The sequence below is a fragment of the Lytechinus variegatus genome, chromosome 15, assembly GCF_018143015.1.
Source record: "Lytechinus variegatus isolate NC3 chromosome 15, Lvar_3.0, whole genome shotgun sequence".
Taxonomy (NCBI): Eukaryota; Metazoa; Echinodermata; class Echinoidea; order Temnopleuroida; family Toxopneustidae; genus Lytechinus; species Lytechinus variegatus.
In genome coordinates, this window is record NC_054754.1 from 26,520,958 (window position 1) to 26,546,208 (window position 25,251).

Below are 25,251 nucleotides of genomic sequence, written 5' to 3' on the forward strand. Positions count from 1 at the left end.
GCATCTACCACCCAAAGGTACTTTTATCTCTCGTCACTCCCATTAACAGATGAAGAATGTTTATAAAATCTTCTTTTATCATGTCTCTTTTTCTATCTTTTCAGTGGTTTGTTATGTCAATAAATTGTATCCTGACACTTTGATGTACATGTGTAATGATAAAGAGTGGTTTGTTTTGATTTCAGCAAAACTAGGAATTTATCCATGTTTACTCGCGCCTGTCATATTCGCATTTGATATCCATTTATTGAGGGAAATGGCTGACGTGACAAATGTAGGTCCAATTAACAGCAGCAAAATGCTTCCTTTATTTGACTTTTTGACTTCTCACGTATTACAGGATATATCAGAATTCATGTTGATAAGCGAATGTGTTCTTGATCCATCTGACTTGTAGTCATTATACCCGGCCGCCACTTGTTTGATTATCTTCGAGTCATATCAAATTTCAGAAGAGGTGTCCCTCCTATTGACATTCATGTCATGTAAAATACATTAAAACAATCACCTCAGGTTGAAACAAGGGCAATTCAAATACTCCTTGATAATTTGCTGATCTTGACTTTGATAGGCCTTGTAAACATTTACCAGTCTTCATCTCCCAGAGGTGACAGCAAAATGACAGTTTGTTTGCCAAAAGCCAAGAAATAGGAGCATTTTGATGGAAACAGTGGAGAGAAATCTCATCCTAAAGCACTTGGGAGTTCATCCAGATCGGCTGAAATCGTATCCCTATTTTGTTGCATCCTTGCCAATATGTCAGCAAGGGTTGTGACATTGACTGGAGGCTTGTGTACATTGTGTCACTGTAATTGTGATTCCTTTGACAGGGGTTACACAAACATATAATTTCAAAATAGAAAAAAAGATGAGATGAAGATTGAAAAAAGGCGAGGGAAGGGCAATCATGCCATTGATTGAACTTACAGCATGCAGCAAACTCTTTTTCTGTGTTATTGTTTTTGTTCAGTAGAAAAGGGTGATTTTGTATTTGTACATTCATTTGAAATTTCAGTTCCCTCATTGTTTATTTGATTTCTTCTATTCCAATTTTAGCATTGACCTCATCTGATATTGCTTTGTGTCATAAAGCTCTGGATCAAGTTTTTAGCATAATTTATTCTTATTTCACAGGTTATGACAGTGATAGAAGCCCTGTAAATAATGCACTTTTCTCCATTTCTCTGTCTGAACACTTTCCTCTTCTTAATCCTCTTTATTCTCCTCACTCCCCCCCTTACTTCTTCTCCTCTCATATGCGGAGATGGATATTACATCATCTAACATTGACCTATGAATAATTAGAGATTATTTGAAATTTGTATTATAATGAGAAATTATAGTCATTATTGTGTATTCATTGATCATTCATGTATACTTTCTTTTGCTTTGCGTAATCTATCCAACATCTGTGTATGTGTCTTACTGTTTTCACACAGGAACACACGATGCACGAGGTTAATGTAAGTCAAGTTGCATCATGGGTTAAATAAACCCGTTTCATAGAATGCTTTTTTATCCTTAACATGCATGCCTCCCTTTTTGGACCTGTTCCCACTCTAAACCAGACCCTCCCTTTGGACCCATCTGAAGACTGTGTGGTCCCAGTTAATGGGGACATGGACCTAGGCCTGTTAGACTTGGGTCTGGACCTGAATGGGGTAGACCAAGAAGAGTTCTTGTTGTCCCAGTCGACGACCATGACCAGTATTTATGAGGAATATGACAATCAGTCATTCGAGCACGACGAGGAAGAGGAGATCGATCTGGGCGTCGAGGGGATGTCCGCTCTGAAAGAGCAAGAGTTTGAAGATCAGGTTTGCATGATCAGCACAGCGTTCTCCCTGCACCTTATTACTAATCTTTTGCTGTGAAGTTTACAAACATTTTCACAATTGCAGAGATAGATTGCAATGACACAACATCCCTTTAACTGCGAGCTGTGAACTTCGACACACTTCATTTTCAAGTTTTTTTTATCAGGAATTGCTTGAGGGCACGACTCTTTGAGATGCTGTGGTTTTTATACTGACGTGTTTTAATAGCTAACAATCATGAACCAAACTGTAAATAAACCATTCATTGTGATTAGCAGGAGTGCTGTATAAACTTAAAATAAAAATCATTAGCTGTGACTTTTATGAATGTTAATGCAATGTTCGTAATGAAAGCCCACTTATCTTTTATTCCATTTACATTTCTAATAATTGATATTCTTTAATCATTCCAAGCCTTATATTAAAGTCAGTCATTACATCAATTATAAATTGCTTGTCATGATCAAGAAATGAGCATATACTCATAAATATGATTTTAATTTGTTTAGCATTGACAACTGGGCAGTTCTGAAAAATGCATAATTCAAGTCTCAAGCTTCAAAGACACATTCAGAGTGTCCTTTCAAGTTGAAACAACTGTTTTTATTCCGGTGACATAAAAATCATCACCTTTACCTTATGTATATTCACATCCTTCCTTTATTCATACCATTTCCTCTATATTTTATTCTGTTGAAATTTCCTGCATTTTTGATGAGTTTCATACATGTTTTTTACCTTGTTTCCGTTGTGGAGCGGATAAAGTGAAAGATGTAATGCATCATGGGGATTAGGGTTTGGTGTTAAGGAGGCATTCCATTCTCTGAAGGAATTCAAGAAAGTAATATGAATGCATATAGGATGTGGGTTGAATAATCTGAATTTTAGAATTGTAGAATGGGAAATTTATGCATGATTTTCTTTCAATGACACTATATTCGTATTTCACTTTCATGAAAATAGAAGAAAATGTTGATCATTGTTTTACCATATGAGGGGTTGCTCAACTGCTGCAAGACATTCTAGTCTGTGGAAAATAGTGAGCTGTTGTGTTGTTGCATGACCAAAGTCATCTACACATACAATGCCTCTTCATATACCTCTACCACTTCTTAGGAAGAGTAACAAAAGTATTTTGCATATTTCTAGTAGGGAAATAGTTAAGCGACATGTAAAGTATGTACAAAAAAATTAATGTGAATATCACTTCCATGGGAGTATTTTTCCATTTTTTTTGTTCTTTTCCTCTTTTTTGTTTTTATTATTATTTTTGAAGGGTAATGTTTTTTGTTCATACGCAATCTTATTTTTTACTTGCTAATGTCACATGGGTGGAAGCATAAAAAAGTTTAATTTTTTTAAAAAGTAATTTCAACACAGAATTAATAGACTTCATAGTTGTACTAACATGCACATTCATGACATGAATATTCATTGACCACTTGTATGTTTGTGTGTATCCTAATCACTACCTGTTAGGGGTGATGAAGAGTGTAACGAGGGGGTGTGTTGTGAGCACGTAACGGAAACCATTGCGGCAGGTGGATAGAAGAAAACAACACACAGATCATCAACAAGGAAACTCATCTTCCTCACTTTCATCCTGATTATAGTTTTTTTCATGTGAATTTGGGATTGTTTTTTGCACGCATTACTTGTTTTTCTCATTTAGATATCACAGTTGTATTTGTTATGACTGCTTCGATCTTAGCTGTTGGTTTTAGCCCATCTTTATTGTCATGGTAATGAATACAAAGTTTATATTTCTAAGTCATCAATCATTTTGTTATAATTGTGTTTTCATCATACTGTAGTTAATCTGTTTCTACCTTCTTGCTCTATCTCTCTGTCTCCACATGTTCTTTCAATCTCGATATCTTGTTTGGTCTTATGTTGTTGTTTTTCCTAGTCTTTCCTTCTCTTTAGTGTTTTGGTTTTCTTTGATTGCCATTTTTGCAGTTTTGTCCTACTTTTCTTCTATCTCTTCTATTTTTTCCTCCTTTTTCTTCCTCTTCATCATCATTTTTTCTTCTTCCTCCTCCTCCTCCTTTTCTTCTTTTTCTTCTTCTTCCTCCTCCTCCTCCTCTTCTTCTTCTTCTTCCTCCTCCTCCTCCTCCTCTTCCTCCTCTTCTTGTTCTTCTTCTTGTTCTTCTTGTTCTTCTTCTTATTCCTCCTCCTCCCCCTCCTCCTCTTCTATTTCTTCTTCATTCATGTTTTCTCTACAGGCTTTCACATTTCATCATTCTCCATCACATAGTATCCATCCACGGTTTTACACATGATCCCTTCGCAAACCCGCCCTATTTCTTTAACTAAGTTTGATAGGCAGTCTATCATTACCCCTATCCTTAGAGCTATTGTCTGGCAGGTATCCCAGTACAATGAGGCAGCAGTACAAGAGATCAAACAATGTCATCATCACCAGTCAGTCACATACCCGCCAAGCGTTCCTATTGAACGCGAAAGAAAGTCTTTTGCCAGTGTTACCCATATTTTTCCTGAAAGTAAATATTTGTTGCATAGTTATAAGAAATCAATTAATTAAATTCAAAGTGGGAAAGCAAATTTTTAAAAAAACATAGCTGTTAGCGAGAAGAGTGCCCACCATAAAGGATTGCTAAATTCTGAATTGCTTGTTCCTGGCTCAGGGCTTTTGGTAGCTTCATCTGATTTTGCCTATTTTGGTTGGGTGTAAATGCGTAGTTATTAGGTATTTTGAAACCTTAAACAGGTTCTGGTAATTTTGTGGTGTTTTTGCCATCTGGCGGGTGTGAAAGGAGGCTACAATCTTAGACCTGGTTATTGTTTGAAGCTTCCGAAGGCCCTGGTCTGTGGACGAAGTCAAGGTCTTGGCACTGCATCCGCCATTGTAGTCTGGTCTGATCGGTTCAGACTATGTCCTCCCTGGGTCCTCCCCCTCTGAGCTCCGTCCCTTCTGTATCTGATCGAGAGGAAGTTATAAATGTCAGGATCGCATGCAACGACCAGTCATGATAATAATCAAAGCGTGCCATAGCCCTGCCTTTATAACTATTGTCTGGACACAGCCATAAATTAATCATTCCCTTTTATGGACTGGTATTAATAGAGAGGACAATTAATTCCTCCTTTCCTTCGTATCTCTCGTAATTTGTCCATTTCTTTGTCTCTATTGCTCATCGCTATGGTGATATAACTTGAGTGACCTCTGGATTGCCTTTTAATTCATGTTGTTATTAATCCCAACTCATGCAACCACCATTGGATACTACTTCCAACGATGTATCAGGGGTTCATGCATCAGAGGCACATTTCATAAAACTTGTTACAATATCAGATTTGCGGTAACAGTTTAAAGCTACTGAAATCCTTCGATCTGATTGGCTGGAAGTAAACTTGTAACAGAAATCATACATTTGTTTTATATAACAAGCCTTTATAATATGGTACCCAGGCCTAAGAACTTTACTTTGGAGCATTTCAAGAAATTAACGTCTCTGTAATTTTGAATAGTTGTTACAAGCTACTGTAATCCTTGCATCTGATTGGTCCAGGGCAAAACAGTCAATGAAAATCACTGGCGGGTAGATACACCACGGCACAGCCCCAGGCCTACAGTTCTTATGAACTCTGTCTGGAGATAACAAGTGTTTTTTATCCTAAACTTAATCAATAGAGATTTTGGAAGCAGTCTGTTGGGGTGTTGTAAAATAATGATGCACAAATGTTTTTTATTTCATTTTACTCATAATGATGAACTGTATTTCTTGTATATATCTATGTATTCAAGAGTTTTCACATTAACAGCAGCACTGAATAACATTGGCACCACTAACAACACTTTATTTCATAATTTATCATTTTTTTAATCAAAAGTTGATGGCATGAAATGTAGTGCATGAACATACATATATTCTATGAAAATTAAAAAGGAAGACAACGTTAGAATTCCAAATGGCAGGTCAATGACAGTAAGACATGTCAGAAGTGATCAGGTTAATGAGCGATTCTTCTAGATCCCACTTCGCCAAAGCTTCCCAAGTAGCCAATATTGGTGGGGGTTTTTTTTCTATTTGAATTGATAGTTGAATGGCTATTCAAATTTCAGAGTGTTTATTCTTGTCATTCTGTTCCTTAGATTATTATAATACTATTTTTCCAAAAATCAAAGTTGATGACATCACATTTCAACCCTCAACCATAGAAGACATCAGATGTCTTTTTCTCAGTGTTCCTTTCTGTCCACTAAAATCCAGAGTACAGTGTAGATTAATATCAAGTGACCTCCTACAGTGATTGACTTCACTACTATCAGAAATGAAAATGAATGCTAGCCCTGATGGTTCTACATGTAGGTCCAGTGAATTATCTTCTGTACCACCCCACTGTGTGAAAAAAAATGTATCACATCTTAAAAATGAATTTCACTGTATTTTATTCCATTTTATTTTTGAGTGGTAGGAGACAGGGTAAGTTCATAAAAAAAATGATAGTCTCTCGGTAGTCTGCAAGAAGAGACTCAAATTTGACACTTTAACCAATCATACCATGTCTAGATTAAAGACTAGACTCCAAACCCTCTGTGTCAAATAAGACTTCAGTCAGGCAGCCATAGTACATAGTGAATCTAGTCTCACTACTTCAGACTCTGCATTATGCACTAACGGAATTGTAAAAACCAAAGGTCTGTGCCTGCAGACTAGTCTCACGGTAGCTGGTGGTGAATCTTAATAAAAAGAGAAATGAACGTCTTTCTCTTGCTTTTCTTATTTCAGGCAATTGAAATGTCAGACATCCGGTATCGAGATCGCGATGAGAGGGGGAAAGGAGGTTCGGTGGATCGCAGGGAAAGGGTAAGCAGGCCATCTCTTTTGGTCACTGGCAATATGTCAGGCAAACCTAATATTCATCAATTAGGTCATGTAATTATACCAGGTTTTAATATTGCAGTATATCCTCAGTTTCACTTATCATCTCCCAATGCATATATGATTTTAGTGTGATAATCAAAACTGCATGCTTTTGATAAAAGAATTTTGTGACTACCCAACGTGGGACAATACTGGTCTCTGATGTTCGATAAAAACCATTTCTCCATGCAAGACTTTTCCATTCATTTGATTTTGAGGCCCTTTTGAACACATTAACATAAGAAACGTTTCATTTGTAAAAAAAAAATGCATGAAATCCCTTAAGTAATTGTTAATTTAATTTGCTATAATCTTTTAATGTATTCACATAAATAATTTGACTCTCACACTTGCTTTTAATTTGTTTTATCCAGATAATGTGTCACTCCCATTTTTGTAATTTTGTATATTTATATATCAGAGATATTCATGTGATTATGTACTTTTATGTCACTGATATAAGCCATTCATTAAAATATATATTATTTCCCCAGAAAGTAAAATACAATAGTGAATTCATAAATTAAATCAATTATTGTCATTATAAAGTAACTGGATATATTTGTGATATGAAGTATATTGTACGGTATTCACTCAGCACATTGTCTGCATGATAAAGATTTCCATGAGATAATATCATTGATTGACATAGCTAAACTCATGCTAATGGACAGCACTAGCTGTCTGTTATTTCATCGCTTTCATCTGCACTTGTATCTGTGTTTGGCAGCTTTAAAGTATTGTGCCTGAAATCTCAGAATACTTTTTTTTATTATCATTTTTTTTATCATTTTATTTTCAATTCCCCGAGAAGTTTCTTTGTTTTAATTCATTGATTTCTGTTTTGATTTGTTTTTATTTATGAGTTCTTATCGTTATCATTTCTATTTTATTTTGCCTTCTCTGATGACAAATCTCATAACATTAAAAGCATTCGATGGACAAGCATGCCATACAGTATTCAAACAACACGACAGGTGGCAATACACCGTACTCTCAATCCGATTACAGCCTGGCCAGGGGAGGGACTGGGAGGGATCGCGAGAGGTCTAGACCCCGGGTTAAGCATTCCGTTGCTATCAGTAGCGATGAAGTGCCTTTCTCAGACCGGGATCACTACATCGACGAAAGAAGACATTACCCTGACCGTGAGAATGAAAGGAGAGAAAAGCGACACTCCATACCTCCTGGGGACAATTTTGAACAAATGGAACGTCCTCGTGGCAGACCCTCTCAGTCAATGAGCCAAGGCGGGCTCAGTGGCCGCTCGGGTAGTTACGAAGGACAGGGAGGCACTGGGAATAAAGCTATAGATGCCATTCTAAAAAGGGGTAGTGATATCCGGGCACAACATAAGAAGGATCAAACAGATCACAGTCAAGTGACTAGAGATGGCCAACCTCGAGATGGCCAACCCTATGATAGAGAGAGGAGAACGGGTGCTCCCAGACAACGGCCACGGCATGGTTCCCTGCCAGCACCTCCTATTTCTGGTTCCCATAGTATGCCTGCCTTTGATGATGGGCGCCCACCTAGACAACGCCATTCTATTGCTTCATCTAGTATGCCTGACTTCCAAGGTAGAGGCCATCGGCATCCTGGTAGTGGTTACCCTGTAGGAGACGACAGAAGAGACCAACGCAGACACTCTGCAGAACAGTCTTCCAGACGACGATCGTACCGACATGATGACGCCTTAATAGACACTAGACCGCCACAGCAGGACATCATACCGGAGGAGGATGAGGGTATCCCTCCCGACGGTAGTGATGTCCTCAGACGCACTGCGCGAAACAATAGAAAGAATAGCGGCGGCCATCTTGGTCAGTACCAGAAGTTTGATAACTCCCTTGACGATGAGGAACCCCCTTCCTTAGCCCCCGGCCAGGACGTGAGAGGAGAGAGAGATACGGTGGAAGGTAGCTACTATAACGAGGATGCTGTATCCTCCAGCAAGTCTACAACAAACTACGCTAGATCTACAGAGGTGATTGACTTTGTCTTGTCGTCTCTGTTATAGTTATATAGCTCAGTTGGTCCTTTTACTGAACGCCCCCTTCTTTCTCTTTACACCCCTTTTCCTAAAGCCCACAATTAGCCCCCTTGATTTTAATACGACTCTCAATATTAGTTATTTGACCTGGAGTCTGTTGTAGAAAGGATTGCAATCAAACACAACTCAAAGAAAATAAAGCACAACTTGATTGGCAATCAATCAGGATTGTGCATTATTAACTTGCCATTTATCTTTTTTCTATTGCACTTTTAACACTTCCTGCAACAGACCCCTTGAGCGAGGAATGGATTTGAAAATGGAAACACTATTGTACTTTAGTTAGCACATGGACATTTTTTTTGTTGATGTGATCAGAATTATCATATAATCTTGGAATGGTCCTATCACAGATATATCCATAAATCTATACATTTAATGATCCTATTATATATATTCTGTATACAAAGATATATGTGTACTATTCTTTATTATGATATTTAGGGGAACCTTAAACAATTTTTCATCCAGTACCTGAAGAACAGGGAATAGAAGTTTACTACAGAAAAGTTTGAAAAATATGCATAAAACGTATAAAGTAGTACTTGCCTGAAATATGCATATGATATATATATACATCTGTGTATTTATATCCTATTCTCCATTTCAGATCCATTCTAGCTTTCGTCAAATCAGAGAATGATATTACAAGAATGCTTCCCGTTTAAGTTTATGAGGATTAAAGAACTCAAAGCTTTATAACGGACAAATGATAGGAATTAATGTTTACTTGATAAAATATAAATGAATTAAATATGGGTCAATCACATTTACTTATTCAAGTATTTTTTGCCTTCTTAAAAATAGGACTAGAACAAGTACGCAACTGCATATGTACAAGAAGCATTTGCTATTTATTTGGATCATTTGGAACTCAGGAAAATATTTAAAAAGGGAAATAACTTGAGAGTTTGTTAAATATTTGCATTCTTGTGAATTTATCATTCTCTGAGGGACTACTTCACCTCACTCTGCCTCGATATATTTCAATTAAAGGACAGGTTATTATGTTTGCGTGTGTTTTTGTATGTGGTATGTGTGATGGTGTGTGAGTGAAAATATGCTTTACAATGAACAGGTTTAAAACCATGGCTATTAAGTCTAGTGTGTGTTTTAAAATATGTTGGTCGTTCCTTCTCTTTCTTTCTCTATTTCTTATTCTGTGGAAGAGTCATTCTAGATGTAAAGTACATTAGAGTTTTCTGACATAGGATGACACTGTATCAGCATGTTATTTATTTTTTAATGATATAATGGATAATTTCATATCTACTAATTTTTCTATCCAACTCTCGAAACAACAATTTTTATGAAACATTTTTTAATAAATTTTAAAGATTTTATACTTGTCTTTTTTAGAGGAAAATCATGGCCCAGATTTTGTTATAATCCTTACTGACACGGGAAAAGATGGTTGTAAAAAAATGAAGAGAAACTTTTGCATTAAAAATATGAAACGTTCTTGGTTGCAAACAGATAATACGGATGGTAATCAAACAGAAGTCTCAGTAACATAGAATGTACTCTTTGCTTTAATTAAATGCACATGACACATTTAGACGAAATCAATTTGTCATAGTTTGTAATTGAATAACTGGGCTAAATATCACTCATCACCGTTATTGGAAACAGATAAAAGGAAGCTTAAATTTCACTTCAATCATAAGTCATCAGTTGGTTAGCAGCTGCATTAGCCCAACTTTACAAACTTTAGTAAAGATTGGCCCTTATTTATTCTCATGTTTTATATGTTCATGTATTGTGTGTTAAACTACCAGCCATTTGAAGAAAACTTAATTGAGTTTTGATGTTTAACTATATTTCACATATCAATCATACACCCCCCCCCAAAAAAAAAAAAATGTAATCCTTATGTACACATAGTTATAGTTGAAAACTAATAAGCTAGGTTTTACACATTAGTATTAAAGTCATTTAAAAAAGGGTAATGATATCATTACTTTAATTTATGCCCTGCCAAAAGCACTTTTAGTGTTTGAGATATGCATATGTGGTGCCAGTTAAGAACTGAAGTTTGGGTTGTTACTGTTTCAGCAATCTGCAGAAGATGTAAACTGGGTGAACTTTAGTTAGTGATTCCACAAAATAAAATACCTTTCCCTTAGAAATATCCTTTCAGAATTCATGTTATTCCATCACATAATGCTACTTGTCTTTCCAGGTGCAATGATTTGTGTGTTGGTTGGTGTGGGTGTGTGTTTATGTGTGTTCATTAGACAAATGTCCCACGAAACCCTGATAATGCTTACACTGAAAAGTGAACCATAAGATGCTTCCCTGTTTTGCTAAAAAGGATGCCTTTTTCATTTTCAAATCAGTGGAGACATATTTCTAAAGTATCTAAAAGATAAGGATTTCAATTCGTAAATGCAAACTACTATATGTCAATTTTGGGTAATAAATGACTTTTCCAAGAATGAAAAATAAAAAATACTGATGCTAATCCAATGCTAGCTATTAAATACAATTATTTGTCAAGGAATCATCAGTATTGGAGAACTTCAAATTGGGTCTCCATTCAGTTGGATTACATCTTGAAAATGGCAAATGAATCCAAAAGCTGAGTTGTCCTCAAGAATGTGCTAACTATCCCATTTTTTGTGATTGTGATGTACTAGTGTGAATGTTTCTTGTCATGGCTGATTGAGAGAAAGCTTTGATGCGACTGGACCGGGTGACCAATTCATTTCACAGTAAAGCCAGAAACGTTTAACGCAGCACAGCACCACATGTTGGCTTTCATGTAATGTCTTTAAGTCTAAATACAATATTAGACCAATAACTATGTGAAGATCTTTTTCAGTGTAACCCATCAGTATATCATTTCAAATGAGAACACCTTCTTTGGTCAAGGAGATGAGCTGTTTGTCAAATTCAAGAATAATTCTAAGTTAATTGTTTCATTTCAAATAAAGTGAACAAGTGTTTGATACAAGGATATTTTAAATTAAAACATTCAAACAAATCTGTTTAGATTTTTTAGGGTGTTAGCAATGATACTTGCATGGATTTTTGAATGATATTTGGGAGTAGGAAGTGTAGAGTTATAGAATTTATTCTGTAAAATTAAGTGCTGAAATTGGTGTGAATTTCTGAAGGGAGACACGGGGCACTTAACCCTCCTTTTTATGCTTGTTTGCATGATATTTTAAATTCACTCTTTCACACCCTCACCTCTGCCCCCAAACTTAACTTCTTTTGCTACATACTGTTTCATTGTTTGCATGCTCACCCCTCTTTTTTTCTGTTTTTGTTTTTTTATAATGTTCTTTCAATGCACCAAAATATGATTTCATTTTGTTTGTTAATGCATCAAACATTTTGCACCGTTTTTTTCGCTTTCTTTATCTAAAAGCATCAATTTGTCTCATAATTCCTAACTTTGCAAGATTTTCTGATTTGATTTTTACATTCATTCATATGAAATGCAGAAATTAATTTCTCATGATATATAATCTTGACTTATAAAAGTAGTTCATCCATTTTTACTATAATTTTTTTTATTGGATTTTGTTTGGATTGATAGTAATATACCATGCAAGCAGGAATGTGTAATGTTTTGAGGATTTTTTTTTTATTTTTGATTTCACTAACCCGTGTCTATTGATTTCCCATTGCCCCCTGCGTGCTTCCTTAAAGGGTGCTAGTAGTAGTAGCCGTCATGAACGGCTAGATTCGGAGGACAGCGTGTCATCCTCACAACCACTCTTGAGTCCAGGTAACACATTAAAAGCAAGCTTATGCACACTGATGAAAGACTGCATTCACTCACTAAGTTCACACTGTGGTTACATTGTGTGGGGATGCTCCACATGGGAAAGTTAAACTGTGATATTGCCTTCCCCACAGTAAATGCTGCATGATATTTTTTTGCTATGTGCTTCATAGGCCTTCATAGGGCATGTAAATGATTTCTTTTCACTCTGACTTTGTTACTTGATGATGACACACCAAAGTCAGATGTGTCCATTATTACATAAGTTTTTACTAGAAGGAATTGTTTTAGACAAAAATTCTCCTATGAAGGAGATCAATCTTATGGTGTGGATACCTGCAGGCAAAAGTGCAGTGTCCACAGTGTAGTTTCTCACGTGGTAATCCACAGTACAACTTCCTCATGTGGCAACCCACCACAGTAACGTGTGACATGTAGAGAGTGAGCTTACACCCATTATGCACATTGCGTCTAAGTGCTGTGGACTCGTGCTTTGTGAGCCCACAGTGTGTCTACTTCCTCTCGTGCTCTCACTGCTGTTGTTGTACCTAGCCAGTGCAAAGTCTCTAGTTTTGAGTGTGTGTTATGTCAGTTTGCTGTGACTATAGGGTCAGTTAACTCTTGAATGACCTGTAATTCCTCTCAAGAGCATATCTCCATTCTTAACCCATGCCTGGAAACTGCAGTAACACATCCACACATGCTACTTCAACCTTTACAGTGGTATTCTTGGAGCTTGCCGAAGCTCTGATTCAATTGCATGGTTTACAACAAGCCACTAGTATTGCAATGATTTAATGCTGAATTTTGTATGAAGGTCATGACGTAATGAATGGAGTATGTTCAAAATCTAGCTTTCTTGTTTAAAGCGATTACTATTTCATATTGATACATGTAAAACAAATAATATTTACCACACCAAACCCTTTTTTTCATCCAATAATTTTAGATTTTAATTAAAACTTTCATTTACTAGTGTGTTCAACAATCAGAAATCTCCATCAACAATAAAAAGTTATATAACATGTACATGAAAAAACATTAAGCATACTCCAGTACACAATCCCTGTATAATTTGCTCATGTAATTTTTGTTTGTGTGATTTCTTAACTTTTAAAAGTGAAATACACCTATCTTTAAAAAAATCAATTATTTACCTTTCATATGATTTGAAATATATATATATTTTTCATTTGTTTCTCCATACCACAATAATTGATTTTGCTATATAAATTGTCATTTTAAAGTATGTTATCCATCACTTTGCACAAAATGTACTAAATGTGTTTGTATAAATGCTACAATGAAAGGATTGAAATATTTATAATTGTTGTTTGTGTCCTGTGTGTATTGTGCTTGTTGACAAGTAGATAAATTTGTGTATAAGAGCACTATATATATATATTGCAATATTTGTGTGCGATAACACTTACATGAATGGAATTTTGCACATCAGTTTTAGTTTATCCTGTCACCTATTAATTTCTGAAATCTGACCCAAAGCCTTATGTTGTGGTCGCCCATTATAAAAAAGCTATAGATTTGGGTTCACATGATGATAATCACCACTAAATTTAATTATATCAAGAAGATTAATCAACTAGCTGCTATAGGTTCAGAGGTATTAAGGAAATAAAACAAAATTATCTATGAAATGATATATGCATAATTCAAAGAGTTCTGCGTCTCTTCATGGCATTTTTAGACAAAGTCTTCATTTGCTTTTATATATATGTATATATATATATATATGTATATATATATATATATATATATATATATATTTACCCTCCCCTCTCTACTTTCTTTGGTGTATTTCCTCATTTCTCATATTTGTTATTCAAATTGTTTAGATATTCCAAAGGATCAGTAACTTAGCTTACAGATTGACCAATATTTGTTTGTTAGTCCAGAAATAAAAAGGGTTTGTGGAATTATTTTTCAAGTTCATTATTCTCCAGGTTCTTTAAAGAGAAATGCCAGTAGTTGCAGTAAACACTGATTCCATGAGAAAGTCTGTAAAACCAGGCATAATTGTCAGTATATCATCGAGGATCTAGATCTGGTACAGTTACATAAACTGAACTTTTTGAAATCTTGAAATCTAGGCTGAAAAATGTTCACACTGAAGATCAACAACACAGATAGGCACACGTGGGACAGTGTATTATTATTGCTGGAATAAAGACCCGACGGAAGTGACCGAATCCGCGCTTATTTTGCTTATTTCTCAGCAATTACACAATTTCTTCCAGAATCCTTTGGCACATATTTTTTATTCATACAAACAGACACTTGGGTGGTCATTATATTAGATTCTGTAAAAAGTCATTTTGAGATTGTTACCAATACTGGAATTTATCTTTAATCCGATAAGACTGTATGGATGGTTATTCCAGAGGTGTGTTTGTCAGAGAATAAAGCAAGGTTCATGATTCCAATGGCTTGAAAGTCTAGAAAGGAAGTCAGAATCATCAGTACCTAAATAACTGATGAACTTCGGGGAGGGGGGAAGTTATCGTTAGTTATAAAACCCATGAACTGACAAACTTTATTTTATTTTTGGATTAATTAAACTTTGTTTTCAGATTGACCAACCAAGCTTTGGAATATCAAACCTTATTTTGTATTCAGAATGACAAATTTTTGGAACATCAAATCTGTTGAGTAATAAACCTGTAACCCAATTTGGGGGTGTTACAGAAAACCAAAGCAAAACCTTCAAACAAAAATTGAAGTTATGCTTCTTTCCCGTGTTTAATACTTTGAATATCACATGAATATTACCAAGAGCTATAATGTACAGCAAATAAGATGGTATTTACCTAGTAATTATTCTCCCTCTTAATTCTGCTAGCAGGAAGTTGAAATCACTATAGAGGAAGAGATTTCAGTTATGATAGATTGATTAAGGCATAAGAATGAATGCCAAGAAAGCAAAGAGGGAAATTTGGATTAGTCACAATCATCGTGGAGGTGGAACTAATTCTGTTAGACCTGCTCCTTGCCAAAATGTCTCAAGAGAGGTGAATTCAACCAATTTTGGCATTTCTGTGAAGTTCCTACTTCCTAAAGACACACATTGGTCTACCACAGTTTAAAGGATACAAAAGAATAGGGACAATAAGAATATTTGAAAAATAGGTATTATTGTTTTGATTTTTTATATTTAGGAGAAAAATTAAGTTAAAGATATTGTGGTAGTTTCAATAAATAAGGAGGGGATTCGTTGACTTGGTGTCTCAGAAACTAAGGTAACACTGAGGACTGCTGATAAAGTGGCTCTTCAAGCTAAACTTGGGCAATGATAGCCATGCCTTGAATTCTCTAACAAAGCTATTATCATTATTATTTATAATCAACTTGAATTGGTCAGTTAGGATTATTTTCACAAATTAAAAGGGTTTCTCCAATTATATTGCATTTTGCCCCTTGCACATTGTTTGTATCATATGCACAAGAGCTGATCTTGTGAATGTTTTATGTTGTTATTATTTTTGTTGTGTTTAAATGTATTTCCCAATCCAGTCTTTAATGTGAAAGCTTTTAAGCTGGCAAGCTGTCAATAAGCCAAATGTCTTCTAATTTTTCATCAGTCTTGGGTATTTGATAGTACATTAATCATTAAAATTTTGTATTAAATTTTATTTCTTGGTTGGATTTTTAAGTCATAGGAAAGCAAAGTCATACTCTATGGTTCCTTATAGATAAAGTGATATAGGTCAATCAGATTGATATAAAGAACTATGAGAAAGAAGCCAATTGGTCCAAATAATTCTTTGAGGCTCCTCATTTATTCTTCATTTTTCAGAATAATGTAGTGTTGTGTTTCAAAAGTCTATTTTCCAGTAACTAAACATAAGATGCAATCCCAACTGTTTGATTAAATGTCTGTTTGCTTTTGTGTATATATGTACTAGATTTTATTTGTGAATATGTTATACAGTTTGTGTATGTTTATTATCATGCATATTTGTGTAAATTTTGGTTGTTAAGTGCTGATATGAGAACATGGTTTTAAGGAAATATGCTTGTAAAATAGACTCGGGTATTATCAACTAACCATTGATTTTTACTTTCTTAATAAAATGTCTGATGTTACTACACTGACAATGGTAAATTTTATCTGAAGATATTTTATGTATTCCAAAAATTATTATCCATTATCCAAAAATTACAGGCTTCATCCTTTCTTGCCCTGTTCTCTGTACCAACTTTAACATTTATTTATTGTTTATGAAATACATGATTTTTATTTATTTCCCCACGCTGTGTTTATATACACCATATGAAATGATTGTTTTGATATTTCATTTTTGTTTCCTAATTTCTTTGAATGAAAATTGATTGATATGGAACACACGTCAGGGTATTAAAACTAATTATTCATAACTTTTAGTCACAACATGTAGTATTCTGCAAGATACATTGTTTCAGTCTGCAAAACAAATAAATGGTATTTTGTTACTGTTAGTGTGAAATAAGACAAAAAATATGAATCAGATAATTATTTTCTACTTGTAAGAAATTCTTCCTAAATGAGATGTAAATCATCATAACATTAAATTATATAAATGAAGAAAAGTAGACTCTCATTTCATTATATGTGAATTGATATCACGGTGACTTACATAGTTTACTCAAAATTCAAAGTTTTAAAAGAAACATTTCTCTTTTGTACTCTGTCAAAAGAAGGTATACACAGTCAAGCTTGTGAATTTATTTAACCTGATGGAATTTTGTCTAGGCACTTCCCTTAAATTTGCAGGTAGTTCCACAAGACAACAAATTATTTAGTAAAATCCATTTTCCCAACTTATGACTTGTTGATAACAAATTAATTAATTAAATTGGTTTATTTGATTTAAGAATTGTTGATAAACAAATATGTTTTAAAAGTTTTTTGGTAATATACTGTGTATTTTATTCCAAAATTTAAAACTGATATTTTTATTCCATCCATATAAATAGGTAAGTATTGCTTCTTATTCCTTGATACAGAGATGGAAAGATATGTAATGATGTGAGTGTTTTGTTTTTTTGCTATCAGGGCGGTCCCCGTCTCCTAGGAGAAGAGCACCTATAAGCGGACGGGACGTTTCCCCTCAGAGGTTTCCACCCCCACACTCACCATCAAGCCGAAGGAAAGACAGGCATCGTGGTCCTGACTACGTGGAGTTCCACGACAGGGACGTGTACGACGAACCTTCTTACGAAGATCCATTTGGACCGGACCGGCCCGGGAGCAGTCACCGGCGCCCGTCGCCGGGCTGGAGGGAGACGAGAGATTTACTTCAAGCTGGGCCTTCTCAGTCGCGAGCATCGAGTAGCGAGCGTATGGATCCAGAGAGTTCCCAGTCTAGCCCACCTTCAAGGAAACACACCGGTCGCAGATTACCCACAGTTCCAGGAGAGAGCCGCAGTGGTGGCGGCAGTGGTGGTGGTGGTGGTGGTGGGAGTGGTAGTGGTAGTGTTACACCCAGGCAGAGGCAACGTCCTAGTGTACCTCGTAGCAGAGATCATAGTCCAATGAGGCTACCGCCACCACAGCATGGTGGACGCAACAGCGGCGGGGGAAGCAAAGGGGATGTCAGACTCCAAATGGACGATAGGCCTCCGCATTATGATGTCGTGATGCGAACTCAAGACCCGCCCCCTCCTGACCAACACGTAGATCCCCGTATGCCCAATGGCTTCAGACCAGGGGGTGTGGAAAAGGGGCGGGGTCATGGAACACAGGGACATAGCCCCCGTAGGACACCACAGGGTGTACCTAGAGGACCTGGACGTAAGCATGTAACTGATAATGGACAGGGTGGCGCCGGTGGGTATTCCGATACGGAGGAGGATGAGTGGGCGTGATGTATATAGTCAATTCAATTCCTTCCACTTTTTTGACTTTTGAACATTTCAATCAAAGTATGTTAACAGTGCTTCTCTTTTGAATTGCTAACTTGTGTAATTCTATATATTTGATTTATTACATTGCAATGTATGACAGTGCCATCTAGCTTTGTAGATGAGGAAAGTTCTGAATAGCTTTTAAAACTTAGCCCGTTGTTTTTTTTTTTTTACAATTTCTTTAAAAAGATATCGCATAGATATTCAGATTACTTGATGTGCAAAGTACAGGTATGTTAGATAATGTTAGCTTTTAATCAAGCTGACAGATTATCTTATTCTAAATCTGAAACCAGTATCTTGGTCTTTCTCTTATGCTTAATATGATCCCATTGTGATTATTTTGTCATATACATGTTTCATTTGAAAGTGTGTGATGGGTGTGCCACCATCCACCCTATGTGGACTTGAATACCATTACCATTTTTTTATTATATACCTTATACCTAATATCCCTAAGCCATATGTACACTATATTAGCCCTATATGGCATATGGGGTTTCATGTTGCTGAACTTGTGTGCCATAATGGTCTTTTGAGAATCATATGCATTGATACTTAAATCTCCCATGCAATAGGGCTTCAGTGCAATTGAATACAATGGCTCATAGACATACAAAATTTGAAATAGCTATTTTGAGGTCACCCTTCTCCAAAATTACTCAGTAATTAATTACACAAGGTACTTTATAGGACTATTTATGCTATGAAAATTGCACATTATATTGTATAGGGCTGTATACCCATATTATATATGAATATGCCAGGTAATATTTAAAACAGCTGCATTAGCTTCAGATATCTATAAAAAAAATAGATGAATGATATTACAGTATTCAATGTTTCTGTAGTAAGGGACAATTAAATTGGGCCTCTAGTGGTATTTCCTTTTGTGCATAATTCACAAATAAATGATATCTGTATTTATATCAGCAATGGTTTAACTTGTAAGGGCATTTTGGTAATATATTTTAGTCAATGTTTCACGTATTCATAGGACTATTGAACAATAACATTGCACTTTGAACAAATCAATATCTGATAAATTTCTTTCTCCCATCCATTCCTCAAACCAAGAAATGTATCACTTTCTGTATACCTTTCCCATCTTAATTACACATCTATTCTCTACTACTGTATGTTAGAGAAATTAGAATAAGTTTATATCCCCCCTTCCGTAAATTAATTTTCATGCTCAAATAATGAAAAAGTAATAACAATATTTTGTAATGATTATTATTTTTCTCTGATATAATTAATGTAAGCATTTAAGTGCCATTAGTTTGCTGTTTGTATGTCTTTTTATTATTTTGCCATGTGAAGCCCCGTTCACATTATGATCTGAGAAAGCTGGTCAACATATGTGAATGAGCCTTTACTAGCCACAAGCAGGGTGTTCTACCAAGGAGCGATATTCTTGTTTTAACACAATTATATTTCTTCCTTGCTTTTCATGTACAGTGAGAAGATAAAAAAAGTTGACTTTCTTTGTAGAACAATATTCATGTATATGATGTAGTGCTTTAAGAATGTGATGTTGTTTTATCAATCTATTGTACAGATATATTTATTATGCCTATCTTACAGTATCGTGTTATAACATGATCGTTGTGAATATATTATATATAAATATATATATAATATACATATACTTATATACATGAATTATTGCCATAGCAATTTTATAAAATATCTGAACTTCTGTGTACTTTTTATTCCATGTTATGATATTGTTGCACAGTTGGAGACAAAAAAAATGATGGAGCTTTTTCAGGATGTATTATACATAGCATCGTAACGCGCTCGGCACATTCCATACTAAATTATCAAAAATGTGCAATCATTATTGTAGGATTAATTATTTGAATTTACAAGTATAACCAGATAGTAGCATCCCATAAACTGCATGCTAGCAAAGTAATGGCTGAAAACAGACTAGAATATGAAATATACATCCATAGCTTGGGTAGTGTGAACTGGTCTAAACCGGGTCATTGCAGTTACATCCAGCTTAAACTGCCTCTTAGAGTAGTTTTCAACTGGGCCTGCATAGTTGGAGACTGCCGCCACCCTATGAAAATACTTGTCATGTATATGTAGTTTAGAATGTAACCATAAAGTAGCGGTCTAGTAACAAACTCTAACCAGTTTCATATTGGTTATGACGTGAAGTCGGTTTTGCAACAATATATTTTTTTGTTTGTCTCACTTTGCTCAGCGGTTTGATGTCTGGTTACTCTAATATTACGCCATGTCATGAAAGATGTGACGCATTATGAACAATACTCATAAACTCCCATAATCACAGCAAGTGGACTATTCGGTGATTGAGTGAAGAAATGTTTACTCTTATACGTAATTAACAAGAGGATCATGTAGTTTATTACTCATGTATATATTGAACCATGTATAGGTGTGTGCAATTTTCAGTCTTTAACTTCATAGCGATCGAGAAAAAGAGGAGAGACGATAGGTTCGTAGATTTTTGGATATTTTCAATTCTCAGTTTATCTGAATGATTTAAGTGCCTACATAATTGTAGAGCTTTATATATTTTATGTGACCGATAGGATGAAGGAGGGGTCTATGGGGGGTACGCCTCTCCCCCCCTTCACCACCGGTCATGGGTGCTTCATTATTTTCCATGGCAGGCGTTTTTCAAGCCAATTTTGAGTATCAAATGGAGTAGATATTCTGTTCCTTGCTAGGGATTATAATCTTGCTTTAATTGCAGTTTTTCCTCCCCTTTTCCTAATGTTCTTAATTTTCAACTAACGTAACGCAGTGACATTGTATTCGAATTAGTTATGAAATATTTCAAAAGAATATTCGAAAGACACAGGAATGTGTTTTTGTGTACCAGTTCCGGGCCTCTGTAAACCCTACTACTTGTGCACCTTATCCTAAATCAATGGACAATCATGTAATGTTGTTCTGGGTTCCGTAGCACAAAGGTTAGCAATTGATCATACACCTGATTTTCACAAATGATTGTACATTGTGGTCAATGCAATCAATCGTAAAGATATACTTCTACGATCATTGCTAAGCTTTGTGTTATAGGCCCGTGTCATTCAGGTCAATTTACTCTCAGTATGTATGCTTCTTTTGTACAATGTCACCATCTGTAAAAATAATCATATAGAGTAATAATCTAAATTATTACCATGAAATTATGTATCATCGTCATATTCATAACCTTCAGGTTTCTATAACTTTAGCCGAGTGCTTTGGGTCGACAAATCAAAATCAAAACTTGGATTTTTTTTTTCTAGAACAAACATAACAAAATTGATGGTCTTGGTATATGACTTTGAAAAGCAAAGTGAAGTAAAAATATGTACATAATGTCTATTAGGTAATATAATGTATTCTTCCATAATTATGGTAATATCTACTAAATGCATGGGCATATTGTTACCCGAAATATTGATTTTAATGTTATTGTACTCACATGAAATACTTTTTTATATAATCTGAATGATATTAGTGAGAAAGCATTATAGAATTGAGTATGTGTATGTCAAGTTATCTGTTTCATTGTATTGGGAGTATTGATATTCCTCTCCTGTGCCGTCAATACACATCACACGCACGAAAGCATGGTAACATTTTTTTGGTCTGGAATGGACATAGTCAAGACCTTATGAGCTATTTCAAGATAGGCTACCAGTCTTGATGACATCATTCCAAACTTACTGTATAATACTGACAATCTAAGTACCATCATTCCTATATAAACTTATTGTGTACCTATAGCACCTTCTGTTTCCCATGCAAGTCTATAGAATTATTGTGAAATCATGCTACAATGTATACACAGATGCTACCCTTGGGGTAGTCAAAATCACCTCCCCACTCTCAGTGTACCCCCCCCCCCTTATGTTTTGCTTTGGCACATTTTCTACACCTATAGCAGATTCATGTCTCAACTACTGTCAACATTTTTTTTTTGTTGGTTTACAAAGAAATCAAGTCTAACTATGCAAAATATTATTATGTTCTGCTGCTTTTATTGTAAACAAATTAGAAGGTCGATAAGAAAGTTTTTCTTCTCTTTTTTTGGTAGTCAGCGTAGTTACAATTTTTACTTTGCTTGAGTAGATAGCATTTTTACATTTTATTTACTTTTGGTTGGTTTTTTTTGGTAGTGAAATCAACACCCTATATGCCCATTAGGCCCATGTACAACTACTTAATCTAGTCAACTATGAGAAAACACTCCTGTAAATCACTTAACCTATTGCAAAGTGTATACTACCATGACACGTGTCAACGCTTCTTCTTTCACTCTGTTAAACTTTCTTTCAATACACTCAACAAGCGGGTATTCCGACGCTTGGGATGCTCTCTCTCACTCTCTCTCGGGCCAGTTGTTTGGCCGGAGGATGCGGAGGTGGAAAACATCCAGTGGTTGTCGTGGCAACGGAAGATGCATTATCAAGGAATATTTTTTACATAGTCGCAGGGCGGGCAGCATTCGTCCCATGTCCTGGGTAAGCTATTGGTTGGGAGAGGTCCCCCTCCCGATGCCAAGACCCTGTTTCCGACATTGACCGGGCGTGAGATCACATGCAATCAGGGAGCTGCATTGGACATATCCTCTTTGCTATGATGCATATACTATGGTCTTTTATAAGTGGGTTTGGGCACCAGTGAGAGGTGGATGTGAGCATCACATTCAGGGATAAAACCTGATCAAAATTTAAATTTTCACTTTGATAGGATGGGAGGGAAATTACAAAAATTTCTAGTTAAGCGAAGCATGGATCTTCAGTAATATCCTAATATTTATGTATCACAGAAAATAAAAGTGAGTCAATTTGCCCATAGAGTGAAACAATTTTGCTCAGAATGTGGTGTTGCTTTGACTCGTTTTGGGGACAAGTGCTTCCCTGTATGGACAAGTGGCTCACTAGCTCTAGCGAGCTATAAGTATGGGCCAAAAAGATGAGATGTAAACTTTTGGAAATTCTTAATCTGAGGAGGGGTATGTAGGAAGCTATTGCTGTCCAGAATGGTTTATTCATTATGCTGAAATAGTAGCCAGTATGTTTAATTTGGTTAAATCAAAACCAACATGAGGTTTTCATTGATCAGTTACCACACCACCTTCAGAAGACGAGGCGATATTAAAATGACGTATCACAGTTTTACCCCTTCCTCCATGCAATATAAATCTTTGTTGACATTAAATTGAATATGGAGATGGTCATTTTATAGATGATCTGGATGTTCGTTCACACTTGCATTTAGTAGTGATTATGAATCAAAAGGATAAAAAAGAGGTCCTACAATTTTACAGAATGCCCAAGGGACAGCCAAATTTGTGCTTGGTCAGAGATCTCAGTGTTACTTGTATTTTTTGATATATTTTCAGTCATCTATCTTTCATTGACTATTAGTAGAAATGTTTGAGATTTAGCTGAGGGTTTTTATAATTATTTTTTGTAGCCTTTGATCCCCCAGATGTATGAATTCACTGATTGTAATTATTCTTTTTTTTTCTTTCTTTACCGCTTTCATTATCGAGAACGTCTGCAGAATTTTTGTTCTTACTCAGTTTGCGATCAAATTATTTGATTTGTTGAGTGAAATAAATAATATGCCAATTTGCACAATTATGAAATATATACCTCCTGTACTAGACTTCTCTTTTATTGTGTCGTCATGTTTGATATAAATATTTCACCAATATGTCATGTTTTGGGGTATGTCTTTCATTATAATATAAGCAATTAAAGGTTGCACAATAGCTCATAGAATTCGAACTTTTAATCAGATATTTCATCCATCCACATGTAGCAAAAAATTTGTCTTACCTATCAAATATGCATTTTAGTTAAAATGGGATACAAATTTATAGATGATAGGTGCATTGTCTGTTTTGGCTTAATATTCACTCTGAGGGGGGAGTAATTTGGGGGGAGATGGTGGGAGAGAATGGGGGCAGAAAAAGGAGAGAGAAGGTGTAAGATAGAGATAGAGGAGGATGAGATAGAGAGAGAGAAGGAGGGATAATGACAGAGATGAGTTGCATAGGGAAAGAATGGACAGATGGAGAAAGACAGAGAAGAGAGGGAGTATGACAAATGTACAGATAAAGAAAGGGAAAGATGTGAGAGAGAGACAGAAGAGGGAGGGATAATAAAAGAGAGGAGTTACAGGGAAAGAATGGACAGATAGAGAAAGACAGAGAATGGTTCGGATGATGAAGAAAGGGAAAGAGAAGCAATGGTGGTTAGGGGAAAGGTGACAGAACATAGAGGAAAGTACATGAGTAATGTGTAAATTGTAATGTAAATTTAAAGAAAATTCAATCTAAATAAGTCACAAAAATGAAACTGCGTTTTTTTTCAAATTATATTCAAATATTGATACAAAGACAATTGATTCATAAATATTTTCATATGTCATCTTTACTTGGGCACGGAGTTAATGAGTGCTGCCGAAGTAGTAGCGCCTCGAATGTTCAGTCCATCTAGAACGTCCTGTCTGTAAATCAATAAGACCATTATTCATAATAACCACTGTTCATAAGGGTCATTTTTCATAAAAAGCTCAACACTCCAGAATAATTTCATAAAAATATTCGTTACACGAAAAATGGTTCATAAATTACATAACGGTCTCTATTCAAGAATGGGGTAACGTTCATTATTCATAATGTTCAATATTGATATTATTGCTATTTATAATCGAGGAATATGGTCGCTAGTCTAAATTGGATAAAATGGTCATCATCATGGTCATTGGTAATGAAAAGGACTTGGTAACCTCTTCACACATTACGACAAGCTGCCCTTTTCTTTGATTACGACGTTTTCTCTCGTTATAATACAGGCCCTCTTCGCC

At 35.5% G+C, this 25,251-nt stretch overlaps 1 protein-coding gene across 21 annotated transcripts in view; it reads left to right on the forward strand.

The window, feature by feature from the left end:
* Nucleotides 1-24,151, forward strand: part of LOC121428589 (voltage-dependent calcium channel type A subunit alpha-1-like) — a 203,248-nt gene extending 179,097 nt beyond the window's left edge. For 17 of the 21 annotated variants that reach the window (XM_041625320.1, XM_041625326.1, XM_041625319.1 and 14 more), the window contains 5 exons: nt 1,569-1,817; nt 6,572-6,649; nt 7,638-8,693; nt 12,420-12,498; nt 17,546-24,151. In XM_041625320.1, coding sequence (XP_041481254.1) covers nt 1,569-1,817; nt 6,572-6,649; nt 7,638-8,693; nt 12,420-12,498; nt 17,546-18,357 — 2,274 coding nt within the window. In that variant the 3' untranslated portion in view covers nt 18,358-24,151. Of the gene's footprint in view, nt 1-1,439; nt 1,464-1,568; nt 1,818-6,571; nt 6,650-7,637; nt 8,694-12,419; nt 12,499-17,545 lie in introns of all 21 variants that reach the window. The other 4 variants (XM_041625336.1, XM_041625337.1, XM_041625338.1 and 1 more) reach the window with 4 other exon arrangements.
* Nucleotides 24,152-25,251: the final 1,100 nt, after the last annotated feature.